We start from the raw sequence: 21349 nt of genomic DNA on the forward strand, positions 1-21349 counted from the left end.
ACCTTCAGTTCTCAGTGATAACTTCACAGCACTCTTCCCCTTATCCTTCCGACACAAAGGCCCACTTGCATTAGGCCAAATGGCTTGGACAGCACAAAGAGATGGGGAAAGTATTAAATGTGTCTTGAGGAAGATGCCCCTTGCATGTGCATTAGAGGAAAGGGATGAGAAGCTGTTCCAGAGGGTACACTCAGAGAAACACACTGTTACTGGACTTGTTGAGGACTCAGTCCATGACTGAGATCCTACATGGCCTGTGGCCTCTTCCAGACCCCAAAGGGCAAAACACAAGAGCTTGCAGAGAAACCCAGCAACAGGGCACAAAAGCTCTTTAAGTTAGAGCACCTCATCTCATGACACCACCTTCCTGCTCTCCTTTTTCACATAGGTATTGGGTGGAGCTTTCAAACGATGGAGTTAACATCCCACCTAGAAATACACCTCTTCCTGGTTAGCAAGGTTCTTTCAGTAATTATTTAACTGCCAGCAATAAATATGGCAATTATAATAGATGGACTTCAGGATATTACTTCACTTTCCATGAGACCTGAAGCAACACAGTATACTGTTTTGGCAACCCTCCCTTATGCACAACTGTGTTTCCTCTATATTGTACCTTGCAAACAATGCACATCATTTGTTTTTAGAACAAAAACTGCAATACCAGATGCAGATGAGCAAACCCAAAAAAACTAGGAAAAGAGACTTTTAGTACAATGCTACTTCATGCCAAAGTGCTAAGGAACAACATTCCTCAATTCTGAGTGTATTGCTAGAGAATTTAAAAAAAAGAAAATCTCCTCATAGTTTTCACATGTCTATGTAGCTTATTAAATCACTGTTAAATATTTGAAGTTTGTGATTTTTCTAATAATACCTGATACGTAATATGGCTGAAATCCATGAATCCAACAATAAAGCCTGATACAGAAAACTAGAATTTGCCCCTATAAGAATTCCACAAATTATGATGCTAGACTCTAATACTTTCAGATAAATTCTGAAGCAAAGTACCTAGAAGACTAGACAAGTAGCAAAATAAAGTATCTTTGCCTGTGGGCTCAGACAGAATATGAGACAAGAGTATGTTTAATTTTAATTCAGTAGGAGGTTGTATTTATTTTTTTTTTTGTTTTGGTTTGTTTGTGGGTTGTTTTTTTTCCCCCCTCATTTGAAGTCTGCAGAAAAGCCAGTCCATGTTCTCCTTTTCAAGTCTGCTCTCCTGACTTGGAAGCTCACGAGGCAGGCTCCACCTCAAGAAATGAGGAATGTAGCAGTTCTCCAAAGCATAGGTAAAGCACAAGCACTCGTAAGAAGATCTCTCCTGTTTATCACCATCTCTCTCGAGCCAGATTTTGACAGTCATGAAAAAAAAAAAAACAAACCTCATTTTGATGGTATTTTTATGTGCACTAGATTAAGACCACAAAGTCTTTTCATAAAGTGCCACATAGTAAACTGAGGTTGTCATCAAAAGCTATTCAAATATATATTTTTAAAGGCAATAACATGTTTCAGCAAGAAGTACATTAAAAAAAACGTGCTTAGAAAATATAAAGTCACAAATATATATTTTGACTTAAATACTGAGTTCAATTTACATATGTTAATTCACAGACTGCAAGAAAAGCTAAAATTTAGTATTTCTGTATGAGATGAACACTATGCATTTGCAGATGTACACTTAAGTACTGTGCCATTAATTTATATAATTTAAGCATGTGAGCTTTAGCTTGGTAAATATTTGCCCTGACATGTTCATATTTGCCTGAGCATATTTAATAGGTATCATTACTTCCAGAGGCTTCTTTAACACTCCTAATAAAGCCACCATCTTCAGAAACCAAATGACAACCACACAAATATGATAGCATTCAGGCTGAGAACTAGATCCTTCAGTCTGAAGCCCTTTCATTTGCAAGGCGTCAAGATTTTGAAATAAGATACTCACATGCAAAACTATTACCGCAGTGTTTCAGGCCAGATCCCAAACTGGAAAGTTTTCTCCCTATAACCGCCCCAGCGCTGCCACCCCCATCACATGCAGTCAAAACTCATATCATATTCATTATCCTACTGACACGTCAGGCAAAAGCAGAATAAAAAGCACAGCAAACAGATTAGCTATCTCTGTTCATTTCCAATGCTAATACAAAACCAGCAAATGCTCAGGTAGGTCACAGCCTCCAGGCACCACACACTATCTCTTCCTTTACTCTGTGGTACTCTCCCCTCCTACGTCCCATACACAGTCATCAGCAGTGCCTGTGCTTCCCTCATGGTCTTTTGGGAGCACAGGTGTTTACAAAAGCACGGGGAATACTTGTGCTAGCTCGTAGAGAACAGACATTTCCAAAACAGTAACAAGGCACTCAGCAGAAAAGTTAAGGCTTCCTTGGAAGAGGGTTAAGATGACCCTCAAGACGTTAGTGTGAAATATTACTCTTGGGTGGCATATCTGACATTCTCCTAGTGCAACCAAGAGCTCCATCAGTAGCAACAGACCTAAAGCCTTCAACCCTCTCATGGTGGTCTTGGCTGTTTATCCTTCTGGATCTAGGGTTACAACCCTAGCAGACGAGCAGGGCTAAATAATTTCAGCACTGTTAGGTCTTCTCCTTGGACCCAAAAGCCGCGGTGACTGAAATGATCAAAATAGCCTTAAATGAGGCAGCCTTTTATGTCAACACCAGGACAAAGAATGACTGCAGTATGGCTGCTTAAGCTAAATATGAAAACAATGATGACAGAAGACTCTATTAAAAACCAGGCCTAATTACTCTGGTATCCACATAATTGCTTTTTAATACAGTCTAGACATGCATCTTACTTTTGATACACAGTTTGTCCTTATGACATGTCAGCTTCTGCAGCACTTTTTTATTTTAAATCTTACTCTGTTGGTCCTCCACCCTTTTTTACTCACTCATAATTCTTTCTCCCAGCGCTCTTGCTCTGTACCACTCTTGCTACCACCCATCACCACCAAACCAAACTACAGAACTCCAAAGGGCTGCTAGTAAAAGAAAATAATATTAAGGAAATTAATTATTACTGTCTTATAAATACCAACTAGCAAATGATACAATCTGAAGCTGCTAGGTGTCTTCCTACTGCATCTAACAAAGTAGTCCCTGCTTGCATTAATAACTTTTCACCTAGAAAACCACACAAATGAAACATACCCTTTATGTAATACTGTGAACACTGCCATTACAAAGAGCTTTGCTTAAGGAGAGTCCACAAGGAATCCAGTTATTCCCTGCCTAACTATCCTGCAGACAGTGATTATAAACTGCTGTTTCAGATCTCCTGTCACCTTGCAAAATAGTGGTTTACAAGATTACTCCAGAATGGAAACGTCAGCGACTCTTCTCAGCTCTTGTTTTCAGGAAAGTGACATTTAACACTCTTTCTGGTCTTCCAGAAACAAGTAGACAAAGTAATCCAGTTCCACAAGACCAATATATGCATTTGCAGTAGATCAGAGAACTGACTTGGCTAAACAGACTGTGCTGTAGGAGCTGCATTGAATCTGTGTGTGCAGGCAGATTTCGCTAGCCTAGGCTCATGCTGACTTGCCTTAGTGGAGGTTCAGACTACTTCAAATAGGTCTTCATTTTACTAGTTGCACAATCTGCTCCTTTGGGATCTCCCTCCTACTTCTCCCAATTCCTTCAAATTAAACACACATGCATACATCTAATGCGTATCCACAGTAAATCAAGCCACAAGCTAACCACAAACCTAACAGAATCTTTGCTTTTTATGGAGGCTTGAAGCCAAATCAGAGCATAAAGCTACTGGCACACTGTTTTCTCAGCTCACTAGCATTCACCAGTAAAAAATAAACATAATATTAAATGTACCTCCTACAGCTTCTTTAGTAAACATCTGTTTTTCTCTTCCTGGCAAGCCATTTTCTTCTCAAATATTTCGGCAAATTTCAAATCTGCTAACCTAAGGCATCTGAGCAGCCATTAAACAAGCACCTTAAAAAGCCACTTGAAGAATTAGAAGACAAGCCAGACAGCATGGACACACAGCCAATATGACCGAAGCAGGCAGGAGAAAAGCCACTGAGCCACCCATCCTATGAGAAAGGGAATGACAGTAAAACACGTGATCCTGCAGATTGCAAGCACATGAGCTGCCTGAAAAAGAGCGAGCTACTTGTCAATGAAAAACAATGCCTGTATTTTCCACAAAAAATAAATAGATAAGGTAGCACTTTGGCAAACAACTTCCTAAAAGTAGTTCTGCAGCAGCTGAAATACAAGCTAAAAAAAGAGGGATGTTTTCATAAATCAAGGTTTACAGGAGAAAACCTGGCTTAGTGAGTTCCACACCCATACTAGCTCCATACAGCCCTACGGACTAACAGTAAAGTCCTCCCAGCCAACCATACTTGATAGAGGTTTAAGTTACGTGAGAAACAGTGTTGATTACTGAACTAGTGTACTGTAACAAAGCTTTCCATCTGTGTTCCATACAAATGAACCCCATACTGGAAGAAAAACAATGCTCAAACCCACTTAGTTATATTACAAAGAGTTTTAGCAAGCATGTCAAAGCTCACCACAGTGTCTTTTCTATGCAAGGGTTTTCTTTGATACTCAAGACACACCCAGCTTCCCTTGGCTTCAGACCACAGCTCCACATGTTATTGTGGTATTTCTTAATTATTTAGCTGCCTTCCACATTATTGATCAATATTCATATTCCATATTGGTCAAATGCTTTTATTTTGTTTAGTTCAAATAAATGTTAAGTTCATTATTCATGCCTCCAGCCAGCCTCTTTTGAATTTATTTATTGTTAAGTCTATAAGAAAATGAAAAAGCATTTCTGTTTGACATTATGCCTCATATTGATGACAAAAAGGTTATCAATTTTAAAATGACCTCTGTACCAGCAGAGAACAGAGAAACCCACTTTTTCTGAAAACCTTTTCACGTTGTGATACAAATGACAATTCACTTGCAGTAAAGGACCATTACCCTGTGAATAACTGGAATGTTATGCTAAACAAAAGCACTAAGTCTTCTTAAATCACAAGATCTGGTAAATATTTCCTCATTCACTGAACAACAATGGATGCATTATATTTAGTTGCAGACATTTGATTCCTATCTTTTCAACAAAGTGCTTTTTAAACTTCTGGCTGTACTCAGAGCCAGATGCTGTAGGTGTACCACTTGTCCACACACACACTTTACCGATGGCACCAAGCTGTAGAGGGAGCGACAGTAATTTTTGGAGGCTACACTGTACAAATGGGACTGGAAACTCAACTACTAACTTCTGGAATAGAAGCCAAATGCTTCTCTGAGGAAAAAAAAAATAAATTAATTGATTCAATTTAAATTAATTTAACTGGACAGGTAAATATCTAAAAGGGTTTACCTTTACCGTGTCAGGTAAAGGTGGTGGCAAATAAAGATAATCCATCTGCTCATTATCTTCAGGAAGAAAGGGAAATTTAGTGTAGCAAAATTCCTAGAATTTACCTTGAAAGTGAAAAAAGTGATTCATAGCAAATTTGATTAAGATCAAAACCACAGCATATACACATTGTCCATCACTAGTAACATACCAAGTATATTATTAACAAAGTCTATACCTTTGTAACATGTTTGATGGAACCAACTGTGAGGTTTCTTCGATGATGTTTCACACCCGGGAGATCCCAAAGGTGATCCAGCACAGCCTCTCCTTCTTCTAGCACGTACTTCCGACCCTGGAACTTTGGTTTCTCATAAAAAATCCAACTGTAATAATGATATCATGAACTGAGTTGCTGCAGTTAGGTAAGACTGTTCTTATACAGCACATCTGCTGGAAAGCTCAGTAATGAGCTCTTCTTATCAAGCCAACTATCACACCTTTCTTACACTATACCTCAATAGTCACATTCACTTTAGATAAATATGGGGCTTGTACTTCCGTGCTTTCAAAGTAAAACACACAGTTCTCCTCCGGGACATAGCCTAACCCAACTTAAAACATTAACTGTATAAGAAAAAAAGCTAAATCACAATGTAAATAAAAAGTCTTATTTTACCAGAACAAATATAGTAACTGACACACCAAAACGTGTCCTGTTCAGGCAGATACTATGCAAGGCATAAAACATATACATACAATAACGGCATTCAGTATTTCTTAGGACATGAAATAAATGTATGCAAAACCAAACAAGGCTGCCTCAAAACTGTATAAATGTGACATGCGTTGTTACTATGGCTTACAGTCAGAAACATTCACTGTAAGCCTCACCAATTAAATTCCAATGCAACTGACATGGTCCCAGCCCCAGCTTCCCAAAGCAAACCAAAACACACTTGCAAAATCTACCTTAAAGGTACTTGTATATCCTTCTGCATCCACATTCCTCTAAACATTACATTACAAACAGCAGCTGAGATTGTTCATTTTATGGTGCTTTTGCAACAGCTACTGTATAATGAAACTGAACTGTAAAAGAAACATTTTCTTTGCCATACACATGCTTCTAGCAACGATTATGGCTGTACTGTCTTAGCACTTCAGGCAAGAAGTCTAAACTTACTTGTGGTTCTATTAGCAACTTTCTGTTTGAAGCTAGTTCCCAGGAGAAACAATTTATTTTTTTTGTACTGCAGCATTTGAAGCCTTGTTTCATGCTTTTTTTTCACTGGTATCAGTCTAATTATAAAGAAAGAAAAAGACACTCTTGCAGATCAGACATGTGTCATAAATAAAAGAAATGAAAATACAAGAGAAACATACACAGTCTTTTGGAAACTCTATTTAAATATGACCTGGATTTCTTACCATCCTCTAATTATCCTAAGTAATGCTCCAATGGGAAAGATCCAGGACGTGGTATCTAGCACATCAGAATGAACTTCTTGTTTACTTTTGTCGCCATAAATATCATAAATAATAATCTGAAACAACATACAATGCATACGAATGAGGGCCCATTGCAACATGCAGTTTGCATGGAATAAAACCTATTTAACTTTTTGCCCAAGTATATGCACCATTAAAATACAGAAAACATGTAACAAATTATTCCACGTATCATATTGATCTATGTGACACAAATCCTGCTTACCTTTCCCGGTCTTGGATTGTATTTGAGACTTGCCCTATCAATGAGGTTCTGAAATTAAAAGGACATGGAAAACAACTATTAACACCAACAACAGTAGCACAAAGCATAGACAGATTATTCTGGGTTCACTATTTCTATAAATATATGCAACTGTAGAAACAGTTGTGGAAGCAACAGAGCAGAAACAACAGAGACTTGTTTCACTGTCATTCAGAGTTGATGTAAATAGGTTAAAAGAATCAAACAATAAGCAGAAAACATTAAGTGCAAGAAAGGAAGATTATAAAAGTTATAACTTCTAGAAACACATTACCCTTTCTCAGCAAAAAATAAACTGCATATCTTTACAGTGGCAAAACCAAAAGAGACCTCTAACAGACTGAAATATTCCCAACATCGTGGAAAGACTTTCTTCAGTTACCCATTTCGTCTATATGGCATTTTCAATTTCTAAATATTAGAACAACTGTTTCCATACCGCCATTTGCTATTGCATTAAATAAAACAAATAAAAATGCTCATCTTCAGAAGCAGCTACATTTTTTACTTGCTAACCGAGCTACAATTTGTAGAAGGCTGCAATGAAACAATCTAGCCCACTAAGCAGATAATTTATTTGGTATTTTTGGACAATACAGCTCCACTAATCTCAGAAGTGGAACAAAATAACAATTTTCACGCAAAATTCCATCTTCTTCAGGTTGAAATGTCATTAACATGGACAAGTCTGTGTTTTACTATTATATAGACTTGCTATTACGCATATTTTCCTAGTGTATATTCTGTTCACATCTTCTGTTTTACAACTAAGTCACATTCATCTATCTGCTGAACCAAGAATATTATGTTTAAAAAATTATTTTATCAGAAGACTTTTTTTAAAAAAACCCAAAACCAACCTATGATCTTAAACAGCTTAATTACTTTTGTTTATGATAAAAGAATTGATCTTAAAAAGAGAGTAAGCAGAACAGGGAGACAGCAAGTCTGAATCAGGGCTAACCGCTTTGATTATTAATAGTATGTGACACGACATCTTACCGCTGACAATTCTCCCAGTTTTGGCGTGGTGCTGTCTTGAGACCAATGAATCTTTGGCAGAAACATATCCTGGAGAAGGCTTCCAAACCTGGTTCCCTTCTCAGAGGAACAACTGCTGGCAGATTTCAAATACTGGTAGTACACACTTGGAGGAGGATGCTCTAGAGCAGCATCAGCTTTCTGTGAAACTGGCTTACAAGGTGTTTGACTGGGAGAAGCTCCATCTGGAAACAGTTCTGGGTGCTCTTTAGAGTCAAGTTGTTCTTTTGAAAGAAAAAGTGATTGTTCAGAAAACAAAGATCTATTTTGGTCATTTGATTGAAGGGTTGGTTTTAAATTTCTTCTCCACTGACTGGAAAAACAGTTGTCTTCTCTCTCAACATTAAGCATATTTTCTTCATATGATGATTCTTCCTCCTCCTCCTCCTCCACTCCTTCCTCCTCCTCCTCCTCTTTACTGAACTGTGAAGTAAACTGTAAGCGCTCAGAAACTGACTGGAGAAGAGAAAGCACAGAAGCGTGGTCAGTGTTATCTTTAGATATTCCACTAGGATGGCTTTCTGGTGACATGTCTGTGGAAAGTAAGTCTTCTTGAGAGCTGTCGTCTTCGTATATTGGAGACAAAGAGAAAGGATATACTCTATAGCGCTTGGCCTCCACGTTCAGAAATGACTCTGAGCTACGGCTATCTGTTGCTTCATTCAGCTTGTTATCCTTCCCATAAAGGCAGGCTGGCTCATGATTATTCTCTGCTCTTTCACACATTAGATGATCTATATTATCTGAATGCAAATCAGAAGAAGAAAGCAAACAAGTTTGCATATCATCAGTTGAGACAGATTTGTTCTCAGTTTGAAGGGCACCTTCATAAATGATAGTAAAAGAACTGTTTTCCCACTGTTCAATTAGTGGAGAAAAGGCCAAAAGATCCGTAGATTCCTTCAAAAGATCTGTAGATTCCTTTATGTCATTGTCGCAGCCCAGACCATTTTCTTCAAGCTGATCATTGCTCTTCATGTCTTGATCCTTCATTTGTACCTGCTTCAGATTCCCATTATTTTGAGCAAAGGCTGTGCTAAAGCAGTTTTCCTCTTCATCATCCTCTCCAGTTACAGCCAATTCAGGTACAATGAGCTGTGTATTCAACCCAGTATTAACCTCTGCTATTTCACTTGCCCCTTCTGCTAGTTCCTCTTTACTCTCCACTGCCTTTAAATCTTCGAAGGTTGCTTTTACTTGTGCAGGTACTTCTGCAGCCTCTCTTCTGCAGTGTTCATAGAGACTGTCCTCTGCATTGCTTTTGAGAGACCCCCAGGCACTGCTTGTGTCTTTAGATTCACTCTGCATGCTGATACATTCTTCATCAGGCAGAAAAGATAACAAATTGTCATTTACAGTTGGCAACAATGTACACTCTGGCACATTTGTATTATTGCAAGAATCTTTTAACTGCAATGACGAAAGCATCTCTTCAGTCACAGTAGCATCTCTATGTATTAAATGTAAAGATCCATCAGATTTTCTACTAGTTGCTGATGCTCCAGCTTTGCTACACATCTCTGCTGCAGCCAGATGTTCACACACCCTTCTATTGTGTCTCTCTTTCGCTGGTGTCATAAGATCTGATTCTGGCCTTGCTGAACTTCCAGAGGGTAGAAAACCATTTGTTTGACATGTAAATGCATTATTTGGCATCTTTTCACCTCTTTGGGGCCAGTCTATGCCATTTTCCATATTATTTGGAAGCAAAGGAGGACCTGAGCAATCTGCCTTTTCACAGGTTACAGTTACACTCCAGGTTTCCTTCTTTTCTGTTAGTTTCTGTGTTTTGGCAGGTATATTGATATCTAGGTTTAAAATTGCTGGCATTTCAGTCTTAGGTTTAGGCTCAACCTTTTCAAAAGGCCTTTTACTCTCACCGCCTTGCCACTGACTGGATGCCAGTTTTTGTATGGCTGAGTTAATGACTTCATCAACTGTTTCTTTTGCTTTTAGTGTTAGTGCGCTGTGCAGGTCAATTTTATCAGGGGTGTAAGATAGTATCTTTTCATCTTGATGATTTGTTTCATTTCCTGTAACTGAAGATGAACCTCCTCTACTGCTCTCATTAAAATGTTTTAATGACTGCACAGTTAACTGGATTTCTTCTGCTTTCAGCTGTACAGTTTCAGTTTTCTGATCATGTAGTATATCCGTATTTATTAAACTATTCTTGCTCCCACAAAGCTGGCAAATACCAATGGCTTGTTTTGCTATTATTTCTTCTATAGCCAAGTGTAAAACTGAGTCCACTATTTCCTCAGCTTTTCTAAACAAAACAGCAGCATCTTGGAATTTAGAACATTCTTGTCCCTTCACATCAGTATCTTCCCCTGCCTCCTCAGAACACAGCTCATTTGACCCTGTAGGTGCAGCAGCTGCGTCATTATCCATCACAGACTGTGCTTCTGAGATAGCAGAAGCACAGTAACCAAGAATCGCCTGTCCTACTGCACTTCTGCACACACTCTCAGTACAGGCTGACTTGGATGCTGTTTCCAAAGATTCCAAAGGACAGATGGGTGATGGCATTGCCTCTGCCAAGACGCTTCTGTCAGCCTGTTGCATGGAAGCCTTCTCTACACCATCACTGGCTCTGTGACTGGAAGAATTACTGTTCCCCTGAGCAATGCCCAGCATTTCCATAGCAGAAACAGAAAGGTTGGAGGCTTCTCTGGATCCAAGAGTAGGTGAAGTGGGGCTGGGGATGCAAACATGCCCCATGTGTACTCCTACAGCAGAGCTATCAAGTGTAGCTAGACTAAGCTCGGGTTCCAGAGAACCAGCTGGGCACGAAGCTCTTGGGTCTCCTGAGCCAAGTACCACCTCGGTCATTCTGTCCTCTGGAATTATTCTACTAGACTTAGCAGCTGGAAAAATAAAGCTGTCCTGTTCAGAAGCAGCAGAGCATATAGCAATCTGGCCATTTTTAGAGTTAGTGGCAGGAGAAGGCATTTTTCCTTGGTTGTCAGATGAAGAATCAAGTACTGTGGGTGATACCCTAAACTCACTACTGTCTTCCTTCTTGGAAGAAAAATTAGTACACCTATCTTCAGAAATGGGTGCAGATTCAGAAACGACGCCTACATCAATGTCTTCTTCGCAGACAAAAGCAGAATGATTTGTCAAAGGTCTTCCTCCATTTCTCAAGGCAGAATGAGAAACCTCCAGACTTTTTTCTTGCCTCTTAGAAATATGAGAGGGAAGTTCAAAGATGCAATCTTTACACTCAGAAAGAACAAGAGTAACCTCAGGCTTACTTGTCTTGTCAATTTTAGAAGTGGCAGTAGTACAATTTTCTGTCTTGCCAACAGTGATTAAAGGGCAAGGTGCAGGCTTTGCTGTGTTACCTTCTGTGAGTGTAACTAATGCTTTAGCAGGAGTATCTTGAACAGTTTCAAGCGAAATAGGACCATGGTTGTGGACAGGAACAGAGTTTTCAGAGAGGCTCATCTCTGTAGGCTCAAAGGATTCGCTCTTCTCATATTCAAGATCAGGAGGAGAAAGCGCCTCTCTCTGATCTTTCAAACCAACTTCTCTTTTCCCTACAGTTTTATTTTTGAACTTGCAACTCAGATGAAGAGGAGCTGAGCAACAGTCTCCAGTTTCAAAGGAAGACTCGTAAGTTACAGAGAGAGGTGCTGTCAGATCATCAAAGCTAGATTTCACATTTTCACACCCATGTATGCATGATGATACATTGGCAAGGTTTTCCACTGCAAGCTCAGATAAAACCTTCATGGTTTCCTCACCCTCAGTTTCTAGACCAGGTAAAGCAGTCTGCTGCGTGGCATTATTAGAATTCTCCACATGGGTTAATTGGTGACCGCTTTGTATATGCACTGGTTTCCCTAACAGACTCAGTTCTTCATTACAAGTCCCCCTGTCCATGACAGTATCTTCATCATTTTTACTAGATGACACTGAAGTATTTAGATCACCTGTGGCTACACATTTTTCTTCTGTCGACTCCATGCTAAGTGAAGTAGGTATTTGTTCACTAAAAGGTAAAGGAACAGTAGCAATAAAATTCTGTGGATTCTGCTCTCCTTCTACAGCTGCCACGATCTTCTGTGTATCACTTTTTCTTGGATCACTATTTTTTTTTGCCCTACCTGTATGCTGATCCACTTGCTGCTGAAATGTAGTGGTACTGGAACGAAGCCTCTGGACATCCAATGTTAGCTCTGAGTGACTATCCATTTGATGATTACAGCAAAATTCTCCCTTACTCACCTGTAGTTCTTCATTAACTGTCTCACTTTTTGATTTGGGTGAATGGCAACAATCATCCTGCATTTCATTTGTGGCCTCCTTATTAGCTGTTTTACTACAATCATTTTCTTTATCAAAGTTAGAAGAGGCATTTTTGTCTGTCTGAAATACAGCTTCTGCTTCTTGCAGCAGTCCATCCTCTTTGCTGAACAAATCATTTGCAGAACTCATTTTAAGGGAACTGGTAATCTGGGAAGTGGAACTGGTCAAGATCTCACCGCTTCTGCTACTAGATGACAGTAATGAATCTAGTGAATACGTCCTTTTAACATTCGCTGCAGTCAAAGCAGGCGAACATTTGAAGTCTATCTCATGACATGATCCAGTAGATGAAGTTGTGGTCTTTGCAGTTATTTCATGTTTACTGCTACCCATGCAATGTTGAGTTTTACCAGACTTTTGCCTTCCCATTTTAATTGCAGAAGAGTTTACTATGGCATCAACTTCGTGACCTTTACCCTCATCTTCTCCATTTTCTTTTATTAAGTGTCCTGATTTCAGAGACACAGTTGTATGGATTTCTCCATTTTCTTTGACCGCTGAAGCATTTCTGTTCTCAATACTTTCTTCTCCTTTCTCAGCCGTTTCTGATTGATTCTTCAATAGCTGCCTAATCCTTGCAGAACCTCGATATGTTGCATAAGTGACTGCAGGCGCTTCTGGCTTCCGCTGCATCTGCCTGTAACGAGGATCATCATTATCAGCACAAGAAAGACTATCTAAACAACTGGTTTGATAATAAAGGTTAACACAAGCTAGAGATGATGTACAACACTCTTTTCCTCCACAGGTTAGCACAAACTGTGGACTGCACACCACACTATTTTCCACCTATTCCTGCTCTTCTTAAATACGGGGTTTTGTGACAAATGATACATACACTACCATTTACTGAAAAAGCCAACTTAACAACTTCCAAATGTTGACTTGTCTAGTAGAAGGCAAACGACGCAGTGACAGAAATAAACATACTTTTGTGAAGATGTTATACCCTACTAAAGCAGGCCTACACTTTAAAACTGGGGAAAAACACCCCTGTACTAATGTTTATTATTTAATAAACTTAAATTTTTACCCAAGCTCTCAATATGTTGTTAAGGAAAGGACAAGGAGAAGCAAAACATGTGGAGAAAAGAAAGTATACAACATGGGAAGCTTTCTGAACCACAGTACAGTAAGGAAAGAGAGTGAATGGAGATCGGGTAAGAATGAGGACTGCTTGAATATTGCAAGAAATATCAAAATAAGAAGCCTAGAAATGTGACAAGGAATTGGTAGATCTCGACATTCATTAGTGGTAAATTTAATAGCAGAAAAGGTGAATGCAAAAACTAACAAATTAAAAGAATCACCATCGAAAAACTGTGATCCTGATCCTTCACTGCTCTTTCTGATAATACCAGGGATAAATTCAGAGCCTGTCGCTTCTAATTTTCTGGAGGAGCAGTTTTTCTTCTCTCGTAAAACTAACAGATGTCACAAATACTTACCTTTCTTTCTAATGCTTCCCTCCTTCCCCCTAACTTTTTTGTCAGTTAAAGAATTCTTACAAAAATCAGGCAGTGAAATACGAATGTGACTATGAGAGCAGCAAAATAAATTATTTTGTTTATCTGAGTACCATTGAGTAGGCTGTAACTGCAAATATTGTCTGTATGGATTCTGAGCATGTATTCTCTCAACACATACAGAAGAATATAAAAGTGGAGTGGATTCACCAATGTGAAATAGAATCTCTTTTCTGTCAAGGTTTTAGAGGCCCAGATTCTTACTTCAATATTATTTTGAAGAGGGAATTTAGTATTATTTAAAATCACAAGTAAGCTCCCTTTTTGTGCAGTATTCGGACATGCAAACAGTACAAGTGAACTAAAAGGGAAATTATTCATATCCATAAACATTAAAACAGAGATATAAACAGTCATTTATATGCATATTTTACATTGCTAGGTATATTTAGGATAATGCCATAATACACAAATACTGGGATTTAGACACCGTGAAAACTTAAAAATTAAGTTTGTATTGAGGTTAAATTCACTTTAACCTCTGGTGAAGGCTTCAGCATAATCTCAATATAGGGTATATTAGGAAGGTATATTAAGTTACAGAGGAAACAGGAAAGTCCTGTACCAACAGCATGTCTCCCAAGCCCATTTCGACCAAAACCAAGCCATTATTTTGAATAAATGACTTGATGACAATTAACTTTTACTGCATGTTTTTCATTTCATGGTTGAGATTTTGTCTGATACACAGAGGTAAGAATTTAGAATTTATCTATAAACGTGTGGTGAGAACTAGTGCTCCAGCAAAAACCTGGAAAATCTTCTGTTTGTCTCCCATACCCAACTTTGCCTTCAAATTCCTACCATGAACTCAGCAATTCTTAAATCCAAAGCATTCAGAAATGGGATGAATAGGTTAATTTACAATTTAACATTGCCTATACAGGGATGACAAGAAGAACCCAGAATGATGGGGTACTACATCTACATTGATCCGATCCCAATAAATAGTTACACCATTTATTACACATGGTCAGGCAAAACAAACATACTCAGAATTTTCTCTTCGCCTGTGTGGCTCCCTTTATCACTTGTCCCAATTCTTTTTGCTCTCTGTCTTCTAAGGGAATTTTATGCTTAGACTGAGCATAAAATTTCAAGTCTGAGCACGACTCAAAGCAACCTGCCGTACGGAGCTCTGTGCACAAACTCAATCCTGACTAACACTGGCTACAGCACCGCTTCAGCTGCAGAACCTCGTCCTGTAGCTGGCCTCTGCCAGTATCTCCTAACACACAGCTCTGCTTTCCTGCAGACTTGCCTCTACCAAGAGTTACTCAACGGATGCTATTTTGAAAAGGAACCAACCTTTCCTCCACAACCACGGCAACTTCAGGATCTCTGACCTTTGATTCTGAACTTGCTTCTTGCCAACAGAGCTTTTAGTCCTAATGCACTTACTTTTAGAGCACGTAGATGCACGCTCAATTTGAACGCAACAAGACATTCAAAAACTGAAACCCCACATTCCTATGCGGCAGTAGCAATTCAGCTGTAAGTCTTATGAAATACATTTAGAAGCAGCCTGTGTCAAAAAATCTTTTGGAAGTGTCACCAGAAACTTTATTTTATAGACATTTAAAGTAACAATTCATTTCTGATCACCAAAAGAACATGTCAGTTCAGAACCTACCTTAAAAACCCTTTGCAAAGTTTTTTTTTCAACTCACATGAGGATACAGATGAAAGCCTGATTATACGCAGAACCCACTGTGTATTCTGTCACATATTTCAAATACTGGGAGATTCCTTCTTTCCCTGCTTCACAGGAAGCTATTCAATTCCCTATAAAGCCTTAATTCAGTTTCACAAAAGATTGTTTGACAGCAACAACAGAGGATGTCAACATGAGTTACATTAAATTTGTCAAAAGTTGGTGCTTGTAGAGATTTCTTCCATTCTGAAAGAGAAGTAAAAAGTTCAAGGGGGGCTAACTCAAGGAGAGGGCAACAACTTCTGACATCTCATACGGGAGACATCTTGTGTAACTTGTCCAAAAAGTGGCATTAGTTAATAATATACACATAACAATCACTATAAAACAACCTTGTTGGTTTTGAAGCCCCGAAGGAGGAGGAAACCTACTACCTTGAATGCCTTATCTCAGTGTAACCATAAAGACTACATTGTAAGCATCTTTTTCAAGCATATGTCATCAAGATGGTAACCCCTCCAATCTTAATATCATTTTGTACCATACAATAACATGGAAAGCTGACATCTTTAGACTATTTTCAAAAAGATGGAGGAAGAGCATACAGCATGATACACCACTACATGGGTACAGCATCTCAGATCCCCAGGCCATTTGCACAGCATGGCATCCACACTAGAAAGCCCTTAGAACCAGCATCACCGCTTAGCTCCAGGCTCCCTAGCTCAGCCTTAGCAGTGCCCAAGACACGCAATAGCTATTTTCCCTTTGTACCTCACTCTTCCACATGTTTCCTCCCCAGCCCGACAGTGTTCTGCTTTTTCAAGCACACGTGTGCCCATTTCCCCTAATCTCCTCTCACTGACCCCTCAGAAGTATCTCCCAGAAAAGACAGATCTGCAGGCTACAGGCTGAAAACCACTGATCTAAATCGGCATGTCTGTTGTGGTTCCAGTCTACCCCTCCCTGACCATTATAAAATCATGCTATTGTTTATTTTACTTTTTTCCACTTAGCTTTTTTCCTACTGCATCCTTAACTGACAACTTTCTTGAATTATTTAAGGTCCTTTGTCTGGAAACAACTGTCTTAAAGCCACTCTGAAAAACCTTCTGGTGGAATCCAACTTAGCTGGTTTCTACACACATTAGATCTTCATAAATGGAAAAAAACCAAAAGCCTTATTGAAAAATAAAAAGACACTGTGGGCTAACAGAAAAGTTGCCATATACAACTTAGATGAAAGAAAATTATTTTTTTTAGCCAGAGGGGATAGTTTCATGATTTAAATCTGAAGTTTGAAATATTTAGTGTCCTGGGACTTTACAATGTATATTTCAAAAGGTCAAAAGTTTGGTTGAAGGTGATTTGCACACAGTTGATTCTGCAGGAAATTTCAAAGCTAATGTTCCATACACACAATTAAGAGTCAACAACAATTTTAATAAAAGCAAATGTAGCCTCTGTGTCCTTGGAAGGAATGCTTTTCCTTCCCTTTGCCCTTCATGGTACTACTTCTTGATTATCTTCCAAGTCTGGGAAAGCAATGATAGTCTGAGTCTCAAGGGACAAAGCACAGATCAAGGCAGACCCAAAACACAAGACCATGACCAGCACTAAGGGCATGGGATCACCCCTGGTGCTTCACTACCATCTTTCCCCAGTGCCCAGCAGCAGCCAACCTTTCTGCCTCATACCTGTGGGAAGTATCCATGCACACCTACCTTGCTCCCCTGCACCCCACGTAGTTCAGCCAGCTACCCTTCCCTTCCCCTCCGTCACACTCTGATATTCAGGTCCTCAAATGCTTACAACTTGCCTCTTCAGGGCTTGTGCTGCCTCACATTGACATGCAAGGAGGGTTTATAAGACACTGCAAATCCCAACAAAAACCAAATCACATTCACAAGCTGGATGGTACAATGCTGCCTTGTGAGAGTTGGCCATGTCTTTGGGCAAAGAGCTGTAATACAGGCTGGAAAGGACCGCAGGTGATTGCCAGATTTTCCAATTCAACCCCTGTTCCAAGCCGTGCCAGCCAGATGAGGGTGCTCAGGGCCTCATCCTACCACTTCCGAGCAACTCCGAGGATGAGCCTTTGGGACAGGAGCCCTGCGCACATGCCGCAGAGTCTGACCACCCTTATGGCAAAAACACATTTCCCCAATAGCCCATGTTCCTGTTGCCTCTCGTCCCAACTACACATCTCTCAGAGGCGTCTGCCTCCATCTCCTCTAAGGCCTCCATGAGAGAACTGAGGCCAGCAGTAAGGTCTCCCTTTAGCCTTCTCAAGGCTGAAGAAAGCCACTAAGCCACTACTCTTGACCTCTCCTCATATGTAACGAGGAATTAAAGCTAGGAAATCCCTCTACTCTCAAGGAAGCTTCAGACCCTCTCTCTGACACGACTTGCCACTCCAACAACAGTAAAGATGAAGGATGAGATGATCTTCATGAAGGATAGGGATTAAGCCCTTATGGACAAGTTAAAGACTTAGGACACCTGAGCAACTACATTACAGGTAGCTCCTTAACTTCAAAATCACACTGGAAAATGCTGTTTCTAAGAAAGAATCTCTACTAATCGAATACAGTGCACAGTTTAACAACCTTATTAAAAAAAGTTCAGAGGAAAAAACAACCTAGTGAATAAATTTTCAGCTTAATTAATTTAGCTCAATTTTGCATCATGCATCTGTTATGAATTACTCTTAAACTTAGAATCTTTCATCCTTCAGAAACACAGAAATCTTTGCTTTGGTGCCAACAAGAACTGTTCCTTTGGCCCACGTCCCAGCTCTGGGCAGGTACCCTTCTCTAGCAGGCAGGCTTGGATCTGCATTTCTCCTACAGCAGAGCCCTGACATTCACTCAACACACTCTTGGAATGGGTCACTAAATCTCAGCATAGCATCTTTCGGTTGACCCACATAGGCACAGGCTCTCATCTAAGTCTGAGTGTCTGTGAGTAGTGTTAAAGAGTAGCTTGTTCAAATCAAGATATGCATAGAGATGTGTCTGGAAGAAAAAGATTCAAGAACAACTAAGCCCTCTTCTTTAGTGACCTAATGCTAAATCTGGCCATGGAAGTCTGGGTAGTATCCCTGCAATCATTGCTGGAAGTCTCCCTCCACAGTTCGCCAAGAGAATAAGGGGCAAGATGATCCTGATGCTTTCCTGAGGACAGCCTTCTAAATCCATTTTGGGCCATATTAGGCTATCCTAGAAGGGTGGAGCTACCCACATAGTTTACACCTCTCTCAAGTGGCAGCAGGTCACACTCAGCAATGACTCCCTGTCCACCTGAGCACCAGGAACTGAACAACACTGAACATCCAAGCCTGCTTCTGAAGACAGGAGGCAGAAAGCTGTCAGAAGATAAATTATTACACCTCCCTTCTCCCTCACTATTTTCCCCACCCCAAGATGCATACCTCTGCCTCCCACTCCTCCTTGTGCTGCTTCAAGTGTCTGTGTGGCAAACTGCATCAGGGAATTATGACCAAAACTAACCAATCTAGGTCCAAACAGCAGTGTTTGCAGGCATGCAGGACACATGCAGGCAGGACTACCTGGGGTCCACAGCTGTCCTGGTGTTCCCCAGAGCCACCACCAAGGCAACCTCTTACTACAAAGGAAAGCAGCTGTCTCTCCTGCCTCCGATAGGCTGTTTATTACTATATAACTATGTATATTTGCCTGTACAATGGGAATCTTTATGCAGGTATTAGTATAACAGAAGTAAATCAATACAGTGCTCTTGTTTTCCTCTTACTGTCATCACCTAACAGATGCTTTCAAAGATGGATGGACACTGCTGTGCTGTGTGTACACTTATGGCTTTAAATGTTCAGGTCCTGTACACAAAATGGGATCTGGGAAGGCAATTACAGAGGAGGACATAGCTCTGACCACAAGACAGATTTGATTTCAACAAATGCAGCAGCAGCTTCCTCACTCTTCTGCATTATTCCTCAGGAATTACCTGGTGAGAACATTGCTTGGAATTAAGTGATTTATTTTCCGCTCATTTACTCTTGACTGTCTGCCAAAGGCATTTGTAGGGAAAGATGAATGCCGCTGCTACTGACTGAATCAAAACCACAATACACAATCCATCAGACAAACTAAAGGGGTGTATAGCTTCTGTATCACCACAAGCCTGCATCTGACCAGTAACACAAGAGTGAATGACAAGCTCTAAAACAGAAATGTTAACCAGAATTATGTAGACCTGAAGGATTTTATTAGACATATTTACAGCAGAGCAAAATAAAAGGTCAGTTTTTTTGACAGTACTAAGATGGAAAATACTATGCAATTATATGTATAGCAACGGGCTTACCACACTTTAAAAGAAATCAAAACAACCCCTCACAAAAAACAACGTGTAACACAGCAGAACTATAAATGGTCAGAAATTTGTCTCTCCTCAAGGCTATCTCTCTATTTAATTTTCTGAATTAAATAGTTTGCAATGCTCTCGCTTAACTATTACAAGGACTTGGCTCCTGGTAGGGTACAGTGTAAAAGCATTCTGTTTTGAGCATTTGTTTTTGAAATCACCCCCTCTCCTCTTCTACCTACAGTTATAAAATCCTTGCAGTTGTGAGGCTGGGAGTTCTTTCTCACTTCCAAGTCCACAAGGTTCATAACAGAAGGGAGAAGTCAGGATCTTGAATATTTTGTGGAGTATTAGCATCTTAACCAGTGGTGAGGATTTTATTATCAAAACATTTAAAAGTGGGTACAAATTTTATTGTCATCTCATCAACCATGTTCAGCAATGCATCTTGCTTCTCGCTAAACTCCAGAACAAGCTGTGCAGTTTCACAAGTAGTATTGTTTTGCACATCACTTTATGCAACATCCACTTATTGCCACCGGATGTTACAAAAGTAAAAAGATCTAGAAGACAGGCAAGTGGCAAGCAATCAATAGAACAGATCTGGGTCATTACTTCCCCCACCTTCCCCAGGGGTGAAGGGGAAGGGAGGCCAAAAAAGGAAAATAGTCAGAGTTGTGTTCTCAGTCACCTGTAGAAGAGTACTGCCTATTACAAGACTACCATGACCAGTATTCTCAAGAAGATGGCAGGTATGTACTGCAGGAAGTTCATTCTCAGGAGCCTTAGAGACAGAGCCTCCATTGTCAAGCTCCAAATCATTTATTGTTAGTGAAAGGCAATATATATATCTAACTGAATGAATTTTACATTAAAAGGAAAACAAGATCAAATTCATCTTTTATAGTTGTGAAATCTTGTTCTCCTGCATGTAAAATCACAGAATGGGTTGGGTTGGAAAGGACCTTAAGATCATCTAGTTCCAAATCCCTGCCATGGGCAGGGACACCTCACACTAGACTTAGCAGTGAGAAATCAGGCGAAGCGCATCCCTACTGTTCCATGGTTTTGTTTTTAGGGCTTATTTCATCAGTTAAAGGTTGGCTTTTATCATCATTAAGGAGGAGTGCAAAGGCTAAAACTAAACATGAACTTTTCATGTCTATAGTTAACCCTCTGCCACTGTGGCCTGTTATACTCAAGAGTTGCCATTTTACCCAAGAGATTTTCCTGTGCTTAGTACATACCTTACTTTGCATTTTTCTTTTCCACTTACAGCTTTGTAAGCATTACTTCAAAACTGTACTTTATATTTTACCAATCTCA

The 21349-nt window shown here is 39.7% G+C and overlaps 1 protein-coding gene across 3 annotated transcripts in view; it reads right to left on the bottom strand.

Moving 5' to 3' along the window:
• Positions 1–21349, bottom strand: part of CRYBG3 (crystallin beta-gamma domain containing 3) — a 95874-nt gene that overhangs the window by 41081 nt on the left and 33444 nt on the right. For 2 of the 3 annotated variants that reach the window (XM_030472038.1, XM_030472040.1), the window contains exons 4-7: positions 8144–13136; positions 7103–7150; positions 6817–6932; positions 5624–5771 (exon numbers count right to left, since the gene is read on the bottom strand). In XM_030472038.1, coding sequence (XP_030327898.1) covers positions 5624–5771; positions 6817–6932; positions 7103–7150; positions 8144–13136 — 5305 coding nt within the window. Of the gene's footprint in view, positions 1–5623; positions 5772–6816; positions 6933–7102; positions 7151–8143; positions 13137–19663; positions 19737–21349 lie in introns of all 3 variants that reach the window. The other variant, XM_030472039.1, reaches the window with a different exon arrangement.

The sequence above is a fragment of the Strigops habroptila genome, chromosome 2 (genome assembly GCF_004027225.2).
Source record: "Strigops habroptila isolate Jane chromosome 2, bStrHab1.2.pri, whole genome shotgun sequence".
In the NCBI taxonomy this organism is placed as follows: domain Eukaryota; kingdom Metazoa; phylum Chordata; class Aves; order Psittaciformes; family Psittacidae; genus Strigops; species Strigops habroptila.